The 13,987-nt window shown below is 31.2% G+C and overlaps 2 protein-coding genes across 2 annotated transcripts; one reads left to right on the top strand and one right to left on the bottom strand.

Moving 5' to 3' along the window:
* Positions 1-1,586: 1,586 nt before the first annotated feature.
* On the bottom strand, positions 1,587-2,713 carry LOC143535423 (E3 ubiquitin-protein ligase BOI-like). Its single transcript, XM_077029682.1, has 2 exons — positions 2,376-2,713; positions 1,587-2,118 (listed from the first exon to the last, which is right to left on the bottom strand). Exons 1-2 carry the CDS (start codon positions 2,586-2,588, stop codon positions 1,597-1,599), a joined length of 735 nt encoding a protein of 244 aa, XP_076885797.1. The 5' UTR covers positions 2,589-2,713; the 3' UTR covers positions 1,587-1,596.
* A 7,612-nt stretch (positions 2,714-10,325) lies between these two features.
* Positions 10,326-10,952, top strand: LOC143535410 (uncharacterized). Its single transcript, XM_077029673.1, has one exon. It carries the CDS (start codon positions 10,326-10,328, stop codon positions 10,950-10,952), a length of 627 nt encoding a protein of 208 aa, XP_076885788.1.
* The last annotated feature ends 3,035 nt before the right edge of the window (positions 10,953-13,987 follow it).

The following is a 13,987-nucleotide window of genomic DNA, read 5'->3' as shown; positions in this document are numbered from 1 at the left end:
AGTTTTAAGGTTCTATTTTCATTATTAATTTACTTATTTGATTTACAAGAGATAAAACTCATTTACTACTATATGCCTCATTGCCCCTTGTGTAACGATGGGTCGGAATTTGTTATTCATGTTTTTGGAAAGTGCAACTCGCCTTTAAGAAAGAAAGAAATTGTGGGCACGATCATGTATGTCGCTTAGCGGGCAATTTGAAAGCTTTGAAATGATACAGTTTTCTTGAATAAACGTTTGAAGTATATTGTTTGATGATGTTATTTACTTTTCTTTCCTTTGGTATTCGAGTAGGAAGAATAAATAAAAAGTTAATTGGTTAGAGTGGTTGAAGAACCATCTTTTATTCAAACAATTTTCTTTTCTTGTCTTTACCCGTCTAGTTTCTTGCTAGTTGGTATTTTATAAAACATCCGCAGTTAAAAAAAACTACCAACAATTTTGTATGCCAATTTGTAAAGTTATGGTAATGTTGTTGTCTTCATCGATGATGTCAAAAAGAAAAAAAAAAGAATTCGAGAGGAAAATTCGAAATTTAAAATATTTAAAAAGTGTGATAATACACGATATGTGATAATTTTTAAAACTTTTTCACGGATTTGAGTGCATATAGTATTTGGTGATACAATACCCAGGGCCGATTCCTTGAACTCATTACTCATATAACCAGAGTTGTATTCAAATTTCGCCTCTTATATTATGAAGATCTATGTTTCATTTTTTCCTCAAACACTCTTATTTTTTTTTAACCAGAGAGTTGTATTCAAATTAAAATATATTTTGTATTGTAAATGACTTTTGCACATCAGCACATGCTTTGATAACTCAAATTGTCGATACACTCATACACATACAAAATCTAGCACAATCACACAAGCAACTTTAGCAATGTTTAATTATTTATTCTCAACAATCCGATATAAATTTTATGGAAAACAAAGTTGTATTTAAAATTAATTATCGTTTTTATCGCAAACCGAATTTTACATGTCCTTTTGTAGGTTAGATTTGTAGACATAGCATGACAACTCTAACTAGCTACATACATATGTATTAATGGATTCAACATTTTTGAAAGACATAGTAACTTATGTAAGAAATTATTAAAAATTAAAAGTATTGATTTTAATTCAAGTTTTTTTAACAGGACTCAACAGGTGATATTTTTTTTTCTTTCATAAAACCATCATGGTAATAGTGATTGAGATGTGGGTACAAATGAAATTATTAAAAGTTATCCTATAACCGACACTTTCACTTCATGAACAAAACATATTCAAAAGAACAAAGTATTTTTGGTTCACAAGGCAAGTTCCCACTAATATTCAACTTTTGAATTACATGGAAAATAAATAAATAAAATAATAAAGAATAATTTTAAAATTACACAATACTTCTTTTTTTCGTGTGGACGGTGAAAAAAGAAAATGACAGATTAAAGAACCCAAAGAACATGTCAATAAACTAACAAAATAATTTTGTTTTATTTTATTTTTTATTAAAAATTCTCAGGGTTATGGAAATTTATAATCATTTTACTTTTTTTTTGTTTTTACTGATGCCAAATTCCAGAGTTACCCTTGTGTGGAGCCCACGTCATGACATGTAAACTTCAATGCTAGAGCTTCGGAACGTAAGACATGACGGACATGCCGAAACGACCCCGTCGCACTCGGTACAAACGCATAGATGCCGACACGGTAACAACACGACCGAGGCGACTCGTTTCCCGCACGCCTTACACCCCGGTCCACTTGCTAACACGACTCGTTCCGGGTCAATGTATGCTGACTCGGCGTCATCCGGATCACCCGAGGCGCATCTTAGCGCCACCTCATCTTTTTCTGCCAACCTGTTTTGGCTCATGATAGCATGCTGAAGTTGCGACTGTAAAGCCGCAGCTTCAGCCTCTTGGGCACGCGCCCGCGCCTGCCAAACCTGCGCCTCCGCGCTAAGATGCGCCGCCCGCGCCTCCAGCTCTAACTTGTGCCGCTTGGCTTTCTCCGCCTCCGCATCCTTGTCTTTCATTCGGTTCGATATCGTCTCCTCCGCTGCCTGGAGCAGCGCACAATAGTGCATCTGCCTTTTATTTGCTAACATACGCCGGAGCTCCTCTCCCTGAAATAAAAATTTATCAGAATTATTTGCTAACATACGCCGGAGTTCTTGCTAACATGCGCCGCAACTCTTAAAATCATAACAATTTTTGGGAAATTCAGAGTCAGAAAATAACATTCCAATTATTATTATTATTAACTTTTTTTTAATAAATATATAGCAAACTGGCAACAAGCTGTGTGTCGCTGCCCATCTGCTTTTTTTTCTTTTTAACAGAACTGAAGACTTTTAAAAATTACATTCATAGAATATTTCACCTGGGCGTGAATAAAATGCTCGATTTCGTCACGTTGTTGGCTAACTTGCGCAGATAGCTCTTCTGATAAAAACGACAAACCGGAGCATTGAGACGAAAGCGAATGCTGGTGTAGTTTTTGCTGGTCGTGAAACGCTAACCGTAGACCGGTGGAAACGTCAACGTTTTGACTACGAAACTGTCGTTGATGAAGAAGAGACATGGATTGATTCATGTTATGTTATTGAGTCATATCAAATGAACCACCACCATTGTGTTATAACATAAAGAAAATAGAGGTGATAAACGCTAGCACAAAAACAGCATGAAAGAGAACACGCACTAGAGGCGGAAACTTTAATTAATATGTGTGTGAAAACGATATTTAATTAGGAAAATAAATTAAATAAAAAATATATTATACAAAAAAAAGGGAAAAGGACTGATGGTATAATATTATCCAAATATGGAATTAAATAATGGCTAAGTTTTATAAAAACTCACGGCCCTAAAAATTAGTTGTAATGTTTAACGTATTCGTATATTAAATTTGTAAGATGTAAGATTTGCGGTCAAAAATTTTAATAGGCTTTAACATATGTCCTAACGTATGATTGTTGATGAATATTACTTAAATTATATTTCTATTTTGTGTAAGATACGAAAAGGAAATTGATTAAAACAAAAGAATATTAAATTAAATAACTATTATGCGTAAAAACTAGGTAAAATAAATTTAATTTAACAATTTTGGTTTTAAATTTTTAATCTTTTTATGTCTTTAAAAATGCTTATTAACTTCAATAAAAATTAAACCTTTTTAGATGTTTTTGACCGTGTATATTAATTGATATTTAATGGTATTTTTGTTAAAGTTGTGAAATTGACATTATAAATATACTATATTTGTTTATATTCAATTTAAATATGTCAAGAGTATGTTTAATCTTTTTATGTCTTTAAAAATGCTTATTAACTTCAATAAAAATTAAACCTTTTTAGATGTTTTTGACCGTGTATATTAATTGATATTTAATGGTATTTTTGTTAAAGTTGTGAAATTGACATTATAAATATACTATATTTGTTTAGATTCCGCCCGCATTTTAAATTAGGGTAAGCTTTGCACTAGTTATTAAACGTGTTATTGTTTTATTAATTATAAGTAAAATTGGCGCAAAAATAATAAAAATTATGTAATGGTTGAGTTGATTATTTTTTTTTTGAAACAGCAAATAAAGAAATTTTATTTATCACATGTATATCGGGTCTAGCAACATGCTAGCCACATCATTAAATACAAAAATCCCCCAAAAAGAAAAATAATACACACCCGTTTAGCACCTCCCTTACCCTTTTGTTTTACAAATTAAACGATCTCCACTTCTCTCATGTTAAGCTCGTTGTTTTTAATCTTTTCCGGATTTAGATGAAGCCCAAGACTTTTATCTCCCTACCAGACCACGCTTTTTACCTGAGCCGGTTTCCGTTGATAAATTCTAGAAAATATTAATTACTATGTTGATAATATATTGAATCAAATTATTATTCACATATTTTTAATGGCATTTATTATTCACATGATTTTTCAATTTTATTAGTTATCTTACAAATAAAAAAAATCTGAAAAGGTGGAATAATTAAGAGGCCACACCGCGTCCTCTTCATCGCCACTATTTGTTTGTTATATACTGTTGGTTTGTTGAGATATCTACCATTAAAAGAGTTTACTTTTTCGATTCTTTGAATTTTCTGTTTTCTTTTTAACAAATAAAGGTTGACGTTATAAAATATATAAAAAACAGTAATGTTTCATGTTATAAATACACATTTAATTATGAAATTATGTTTGTGCACTAGACAACTAAATATGAAGCAAGCATGGTTAGTTGGTAATTACAAAATGATTTTATTCCCATTTCTTGACTACTAATATTCTAATTTTAAATTCACCTGATCCCATAAAAAGAGGGAAGACCTGTTACACAATCGGATATCATTGTGCCAAATGTCTCTTTTTTTAGATATTATTCTTATTTAAATTGGGTGACAACATGAAAAAAACCAAGATGTAAATAAGATTTACGAACATTAGTAACGCGTATCACCATTCAAAAAAAAAAAGGGAGGGGGGGGGGGGGTTCATATATTCAATGTTAACTTCTTTTTTCCATTTTTATAATGATGATTTTATATTAATTAGTAAGATAACACGGATACATGCAAACCATGAAATTTTTTATATAATAGTAAACTAACAATTCATACCTCCGGGATTGCTAAACAGGTTCGGTTAAAACCATGAATCACGTGTTTGCTTGATGGCAGTTTCACTAGTTGATCTATTATTTCATGTATCAAATATTGTAACTTAAAAAAACTTTTTGGTATTTAATGACAAAATTTAAAAGACAAAATATATGCATGAATTGTTATACTTTTAATGTGATCTTTTTTATATACATTGTACTTTTAGTAATAAATTTATAATCTTAGAGTATAATATGCAAGTAAATAAAATTAAAAATAATTTGTGCAAAACGGGTCGTATTTATGTCAACTTTCAATACTCGAGTCGTATTTTGGTTTGCACGCTCGTTATTTTCGGGTTCGTATGATATGAGCTTGCAAATGCATAGACACACCTCATTTAAGACCATTTATATATGATGTACGTGATCTGTCATAGTTATTATTAGTTAACATATATTGTTATTAGTAATTCAACTTGTTATACGTAATTTGTTTCTCTTTCTCTTTGCAACTTCATTTTGGTGCTTAGTTTTGCTTTTTTTTGAAGGTTAAAGCAACTTTCATTCTTTATTAACAATGAAAAACGCAACAGTTAATGAATCAATATCAAACCGGTAAGAGTTTCTATTGAACCTTAATCATGTTTAAAAGACCCAACTTGCATAAAATTGAACCCCAAGCGTGTGTGAAATAAACATAAGCATGCATCCCCATCAATGCGTACCATATTTAGATTGAGAGTTTCTTTCGGTCTATCATTAATACAATGTCTTAACAATAGCTGGCCATGTTTTTCTTTATTCTCACTTATTTCTCAAAGATAACTACATATATCTTTTATTTATAATGGCTACGGGGATAAAAAAAAAAAACAGTTGAAACTTTGAATCAATAATCACTCATAGGGCCCTTAATTGTATTTTCTAATATAGTTGTAGCAAAACTGTAAAGTAGTATTATCTTAATTATATGAATCAAAATTCTATTTCTGTAAATAAAATTATTTTTCAGTTTTGAGCAAATTTTATGGGAAAACATACACGGAGATAGATTCCTTAAAATAATGCAAGTTAGAGTTCAGTACGGTTTTAGTCCCTGTGATTTGATCAAAATAACAGTTTGGTCCAAAGTTTAAAACACCGAATTTAGGTCCAATTAGGAACATAAAATTGAGAAGTTTGTATATTGGCAGTATGTTGATTTTAATTTACGAATGTATAAATTAACATATATGAAGCTCTTTGAAATCATAAGTTCGTAGATCATTTCTTTCGTAACAAATATCAACAAAACAAATATAAAAACAACAAAATGACGCTTCGTAAAACGAACTTAATATGTTACGACTTTTCTCATAAATGATAAAATTTGCAATTATAATATTAAGAACAGAACCTGCAAGTTGTTAAAGCATTCTCATCTCACCCCCTATATTCAAACCAAAAATTACACTAAAACTCACTTTATTTTCTCTTTTCATTTCAATTAAATAATACTTTTTATACCTTTTATCATTACTTTTTCTCTTTCCTTCACTCACAACCACTTTCAAATATATTAAAAAATTATAGGGGGGTGAACAGTAACTTTTCAAATATACAGAAAAATCACTACTTTTTCTAAAATATAAAAACTCTTCACTCACAACATCCTGAATTACTCTCTAAATTATAAAAACACCATCACATAATTTAAGGGTTTAGATGAGAATGTTCTAAATATATCTAAATTACGGAGAGTGTAATTTACTTCTTAATATATAGTGTAAAAAAAGTTTTTTTTTTAAATAATAAATTTTCAACTTTACCTTGCATTTGCAAGGAATTTAATCCGCAACTTCACGTTTATAAGGAGAAACACCATACCACCAAGTCAGTGGATTATGATTTATGACTGTGTAAAAACAAAAAATTAATGATTTTTATATATTTTCTCTTACTTAACACCCTTAATTACGTATTTCTCCACACCTAAACAAGCAATTACATATTTTACCTTTTCATGTTAAATTATCAACATATCCCTTATCATTAATAAATTAATTGAGAAACAAAGTTATATTAGTAATTATAGAGTTAAACCCACACCATCAAATCATCTTCTCCAACATACTTCCGGCAAGCTCGGTTTTTCCGGCAAGCTTATAGCCATCTCATCACCGCTATAAATGATTACCACCACTTTCCCCCTCTGAATCCCACCGTCTCATGTATACTTTTTGATTATGATTGAGTTGTTTTTGTTGGCAAAAAAAAAAAAAAATAATCCAAAACCTTTTTATATTAACTATTGATTAAAAAGTTCAATAACAATTGGTTTATTAGTGTTTGGTATATTCGTGTTTACAACGACTCGGTTTGGATTAAACTTGAGGAGATATGTAATTGATGTTTTAATGAAGGAGATATATGTAAATACTTATTTAATTATGTCATTAAGGGTAAAACAGTAATTTAATTAGTTAATTTTAATAAAATGAGGAGATATGTAATATGTGTGGTTTAAGAAGGGAAAATATGTAATTGGTTTTTAAGGGAGGAGAAATATGTAATTGTTTTTAAGGGATTGATAAATATGTAATAAGAGAACTTAGTAAGATTATATATGTAAATGGCCCATAAATTAAATTAGTTTGGGTTCATATTTGATTATTTTGAAAAGAGGGATTAGTTTTGCTGAACCTTATACTTGAGGGAGGCGAGTGTAAATATAACGATGCTGCATAATATTTTTGAAACCACCGTTCGTAATCTACAATAGACTTTAGTTTTTTCCTTTTCCTTTTGTTTAAAGTGTTCATCAACTCTTTTTATTTTTATTAAGTTAAAACTAGACGGCTTATCTTAAAAGAATTATTATATCTAATCCGAGTTCCAATAAAAAATAAATGATAATTGTATGCTTGAGTATTATAATATTCAACATGAAATAGGGCCATAGGGGTTTTTTTTAATTATTTATTATTAAATACTTCAAGAATTATGTTACCTTGAGGTCTAAAAGATAATAAAGATTGGGCTTCTCCACCAGGTGTTATGTTTATAGCTTCAAGGGATATTCGTGTTTAACATATGTCTGCTGATCGAGATACCTCTCGAGCATATTAATTGGTGTATAGATCCTTCCCAGTCGGACAAAGAGCATGTGTTACTAATGGCTTTGATTGAGTCACTCTCCCTTATTCTACATTTCTACTCGTCCCAGAAAAGAAACAGATAGAACGATTCAACATGGATTGTAGCTGACAAGCAATAACCAAGTTATGTGAGGCCAACGAGATACTATCATTTATTCGTTATAGATTGAGATCTTCTTGGAACTTGATCCTTGACCACTTTAAGATAGATCGATCCTAAGAGATCATTACTTACTCCTCGGTAGCTTGTATGAAAAGTTGATTTTCGAAGCTAAGAAAATAATCTTAGACATGGAAATTTAGTTGGAATTAAATGATACATCGTGTCACTTAATGCAGATTTTTTAAACAAAGAATGAGTTAATCAAGATATCAATTTTATGGAATTTAAACTTAATAAAAGTATAATGTAGAATTTAAATTTTCTTTATATAGGCTATGAAATTAAGAAATCCCCTAGTTGCATAAAATAAGTGGATATTACCACCAAGCGACGAGTTGACAACTTCTGATTCTGAAGTCCAAACTTTGGTGGAGGCATGGGTATTATAGGCTTTTTAGATGGTCAAAAGTATTTGATGCACCCTAAACCACTCGGTGCCACTAATTTTCCAACTATATATATCTCTAATTTAATGCACCCAATAAAATTCAAAATTCATGAGAAAATAACAAACCATGCATTTAAATTGTCAAAAGGTAGTATGAATGTGCATTTTGATGATAATCGCATATATAAAAATTGAAATTAGAGTTGTGTGATTGTTAATATCCATTTTTTTAGAAAAACTTATGGGTAAACAGTCATATAATCATGTTTGATATATCTCTAATTAAATGCACCCAATAAATTCAAAATTCATGAGAAAATAACAAACCATACATTTAAACTGTCAAAAGGTAGTATGAATGTGCATTTTAATGATAATCGCATATATAAAAATTGAAATTAGAGTTGTGTGATTGTTGATATCCATCGTTTTTAGAAAAACTCACTGGTAACAGTCATACAATCATGTTTGATATATTTGATTTTAGAAAAGTTTGATTTTTTTTTTGGATGGTGAAAAGCTTTATATAGGTTACTGATAAAAGAGTCGTTTCATGCAATTTTACTAAAAGTATTTGCGACCTAACCAAAGCTTGGTGTAGTTTTGCGTCTCCAAGTGGGAATATTTCGGTCATAGAGATCCTTGCCTTCCCGGAAACTCTAAACACTTCTAATTGAGCTAAGGTGATCAATTCTGTCGTTAGCACTGAACAATCTGCATTTATTAAAGGAAGACAAATCCCGGATGGCCCTCTTATGGTTAATGAGATTGTGGAAGATTATAATTGAAGGAACGACAAGTTACTTTTGTTGAAACTTGACTTCGCTAAAGCTTATGATTCAATTAATTGGGAATACTTATTTTCTATCATGTCTTTTCTTGGTTTTGGAGGTAAGTGGATGTCTTGGATTAGAGCTTGTTTGTATTCTGCTAGATCTTCTATTTTGATTAACGGAAGCCCGACTGAGGAATTTCAAATCGAGAGGGGCTTCGACAGGGAGATCCTCTTTCCCCGTTCTTATTAATCATTGCAATGGAAGGGTTACATGTGGCGATTGAAGATATTGCTCAAGTAGGGTTGTTTAAAGGGGCGAAGATCGGGAGAGGTAATATGTATATTTCTCACCTTTTTTATGCTGATGATGTTATTGTGCTCGGAGAATGGTCATTGAGGAATATCAAAAATATTGTTATGGCTTTAAATTGCTTTAATTTGGCTTTTGGATTGAAGCTAAACATTCATAAATCTAACCTTTTTGGAGTGGGGGTGGTTTAAAGAGAAGTTGGGTATTTTACAGATATTGTTGGATGCAGACCAGAGAAAATTCCTTTTTTGTATCTGGGTATCCCCGTGGGTGCGAAAATGGGAAATATTCAGAGTTGGAATGGGATTATTGACAAATTTAAAATAAAGCTTTCTAAGTGGAAAGCAAAACTTCTGTCCATAGGGGGAAGATCGACCCTTATATCTTCTGTTCTTGGTTCGTTGGATATATACTACTTGTCGATGTTTTTGATGCCTGCTGGAGTGAGGAAGAAACTTGAATCTTTACGTGCTAGATTCTTTGTTGGGGGGGGGGGGGGGAGATGAGAGTCGGAAAATTCCTTGGGTTAGATGGGAGTTGGTTTTGGCCGACAAAGCAAAAGGTGGTTTGGGTATAGGCAGTTTGAAGAATTTTAACTTGGCGTTATTATATAAATGGAAGTGGAGGTTTGTTAATAATTCTAATTCGTTGTGGGTGAAGGTCCTTAAGGCTATTTATGGGTCAAAACTAAATCAAGATGCAATGTTATGGGCAATCAAAGGGAATAGGATTTGGTCTCGTATAGTGAAGTCGATTAATAAACTAAATGATGAAGACTTAATTCCTGCTTCGGTATAAGAAAAAAAGTAGGAAACGGGAGTGAGACTTTGTTTTGGAAAGATGTGTGGATTGGAAATTCTAGCTTATGCTCACAATTTCCTAGACTTTTTAATTTGGAGGTTAAGAAAAATTGTTTAGTAAAAGAGAAATTATTTAATTAAGTTTGGATGTGGAACTGGAGAAGACGTCCTAGGGGTGGGGTGGAGGACACTCAGCTCGTGGAGTTGATATCTCTTCTAGATTCAGTTTCTTTGAGTGATTCGGATGATAAATGGATTTGGGAATTGGATACTGATGATGCGTTCTCGGTTAAAGGAGTCAGATCTTACTTGGATCGTCAGGAGCTGCCAGAGGGTAACATCCCTACTAGATGGAATAAATTCGTCCCAAGGAAGGTTAACATCATGATTTGGCGCCTGCTTCTAGATCGTCTATCGACTAGATTTAATTTAAGTCGTAAAGGTTTTGATATTCCTTCAATATTATGCCCAATTTGTTTGAATTCGGTGGAAGTTTTGGATCACATTTTTGGAGGGTGTCACCTTACTTCAAAGATTTGGAATGCTATCGGTCGTTGGTTGGATGTGTCTCTTCCGGGGGATAAAGGGCCTAAAAGTATTTTAGAATTGTTGGATTCTTCGGGATGGGTGAAAAAGAAAAAAGATGTTATTGAGGTGATCATCTATACGACATGGTGGATTATTTGGAGAGCTCGGAATGAGATTATTTTTGGTCAACCCAATGATAACAAAGACACTCTATTTGATTCGATTGTTTCAGTTTCGTATTTATGATTATCATCTCGTAATTGTAAGTTTTATTTGAACTGGGTAGCGTGGCTCAAAAACCTGTTATTTAGCATGTAATTTTTGTCTTGTCCCGGTTAGGTTTTTCTTTCCGGGTGTGGTTTTTATTTCAAGCTTGTCTTTCAAAAAAAAAAAAAAAAGAACTTCTAAGCAAAAAAAGAAGCTACCACATCTCATTCTTTAGGGGCATTATATGGTGCATTTGGAAAGCTCGGAACACACAAATTTTCAACTATAATAACACACACCCGACAAACGTTGGTGAGGGATTACCACTTTCTTTTGGGGTGAAATGTTTGAGTAAAGACAAGTATTTTAGATTTATAACTTTGATGTAATAATGTCTTTTATTTTTGTAATGTCGAATTGACATTGATGTTTCATGTACTCAATATTTGTACTGGCTCTTTGCTACTTTTATTACTGTTGATATTAACAAAATTTGTCAAGTTTTTTTTTTATAGAGACTTTCAAATAATTTGTTTGTGAAAATCACTAAAAAAATTGGTTTAGTAAAAAACATGTATGAGTGATTGGTTTGTGATTAATGAAATTTAGTTGATTTTGAGAATTGTTTTACATCAATAGACAAACACGTCAACTCCAATGCTTAAAGCGTGGTTTAGGTGGATGACCAAACATTTGGATTATTAAGTCTAATTACCAAACTTCTTTGCCTTTTTAATTAATAAATAATAACTAGTAGTTGAGGAAAACAAATAAATTAGTAAACAATAAATCAAATAAAAGAAATAGTATTTGTTGTATTTATATTGGAGGAGTTAATTCGCGAAGCATTGATTGATTAATAAACCCAAAAGAATAACAAATGAGTAAATCAGTTTGAATTTTTGTTTAAATTCTTGTAAACAAGTGAATTAATTACCTTATTTCTTCTTAGATTTATAGTGAGGGTTGAACCATGTGTTTCTCATTTTGCTTTAAGATCTAATTATGTTTAGGAAAAGTTCAATATAAGCTCAATTAAGTGTGCGAATAATGTGCGTTTGTTTCACTTATGCAAGTTGCGTGCATGTGTATGTTCGTTCGATTCTATTTTATCATGATACATGTGACGGATGTCTGCGTTTGTTTCACTTATGCAAGTTGCGTGCATGTGTATGTTCGTTCGATTCTATTTTATCATGATACATGTGACGGATGTCTTTGTTTATGTGTGTGAGATACGTGCTTGTTTGTGTGTGCGAGGTGTGTGTATATGTATATATGCGATGCGTATTCGAGCGGGTTTTTATTTATTTAAGACCCACAAATTTCTTTTAAACTTTTTTGTTGTAGTTGATGGTGGTTCAAGAAGATCAAATGATATATTTTCTAGATCTACATATTTTTATATATGTTTTTATTATTTTTGTTATGTGGTGGTAGATAATGGGCGGTAAGTGGTAGTAGACGGTGGGTGGTAGTGGTTGCCCAAAATATCAAGAACACTCAAATGTCCAAGAACATTTGAGTATAAGACACTAATCAACTAAATGTGCAATCAAGCTTGTGACTTTTATAAACATCAAAGTAGCAATTTAATACTATTTTTAAAGAAAATAAATTTGATAATGTATTAGGCTAGTTACTGTTTTGCCCATGGACTTTGACTTTTCTTTGCTTTCCTTTTTTTCCTTTATTTATTTGGATTTGAATATGAGTACTCCTTTTGAGGAGAATATATGTTTGGGTGACCATAACTTGCACACAAGAATAAAGAGAATCAAAATAAAACTTTATCCTGAAAATCATCATCAATTGTTTGATAGCCTTCAATTGGGACGAAAATGATCCATACCTAGCACTTAGGTCAGAAAAATTCTTATAAATTTGTGATTAATAGTATTTTACAAATAAAATAATTGTTAAAAATCATATTAAATATGCACATTAAATTAAACATTATTTATTGATGGTTATCATTGAAGATTTACATACAGTCATTTAGTAAATAGTAACATCTTTTATTAAATAAAAATGTTTTGGAATCCAATCAACAAACTAGAATATAACAGAATAAAGCATGGCATAAAGAAAATTGACAACAATGTGATGTTCAATGATGAAGAGAAAGAATAAAAGGGCATATGACTCCAATATATGTGTGTGAAAGATGGAATATATGACAAGAAAGTAGGTGTTGTGGGTGGTAATTTTCCCTTCAATCAAGAAGGAGGTAACAATTTAAGAATATATAAAATAAAAATACAAACCATCAAATAAAAGAAAAAGGAGAGAATAAAAGGGTGAAGAGTACATGTACATGTAATGCATATTATTAAAATTTGGATGCTAAATCTTGTTGTATTTATGTGACTTCTATATGACTATTAGCTAGTGTTTATATAACCTTTAAGTAATATTTTTGATTTGATCTGGTAACAAAATTTGTAACTTGTTAGAGAAAATCAGTTAGTTATTATAGTTTCAAGTTTCTATTTTCACTTTCATTTCTAAGTTAACATCTTCTATGTTTGTTAAAATTCCAATTGTAACACTCCAGCTAATGTAGTAATATTGTCAGGGTCGGTTCAACGAATATGGAGGTCTAAACTAAAACAAGATTTTGTGGCCTTTTCGTCACAATTATTAAGGAAAAAAATTGCTTATTACAAGTTTTGAACTCGTAACTTTTACTTTAGTAAAAACCAAGCCTATCACCATACCAGTACATTACTTTGAGTTTACTTTTACCTATTATAATATATCTACATATAAAGTTTTCTTTTAGACTTCGAGGTCTTAATTAAATGTGGGCCTAAAGCCCTAACTTGTTTTCGCTGTCCCACGAGCCACCCCTGAATATTGTTTCTTAGTTACAAATCTCAGTATGAGACCACGATATTCTAAAATATGACAACATAACTGGAAGTATTATTATTAAATACCTGACATTTCTTCTCTGCATTAGTAATGTTAAATATTAAGTGAAAAGAAAGTTGCGAAATAAAGGTAAAAGCTATATCTTGATGAGAAATTAATACACAAGATCTTTCACCTTTGATATTAAACATTTCTTT

The sequence above is a fragment of the Bidens hawaiensis genome, unplaced genomic scaffold (genome assembly GCF_021521415.1).
Source record: "Bidens hawaiensis isolate Kalapana, Puna unplaced genomic scaffold, B.hawaiensis_p1.1 tig00010472_1, whole genome shotgun sequence".
Taxonomy (NCBI): domain Eukaryota; kingdom Viridiplantae; phylum Streptophyta; class Magnoliopsida; order Asterales; family Asteraceae; genus Bidens; species Bidens hawaiensis.
Note: the sequence above shows the minus strand (reverse complement) of the source record. Positions and strands in the feature narration are given on the sequence as shown.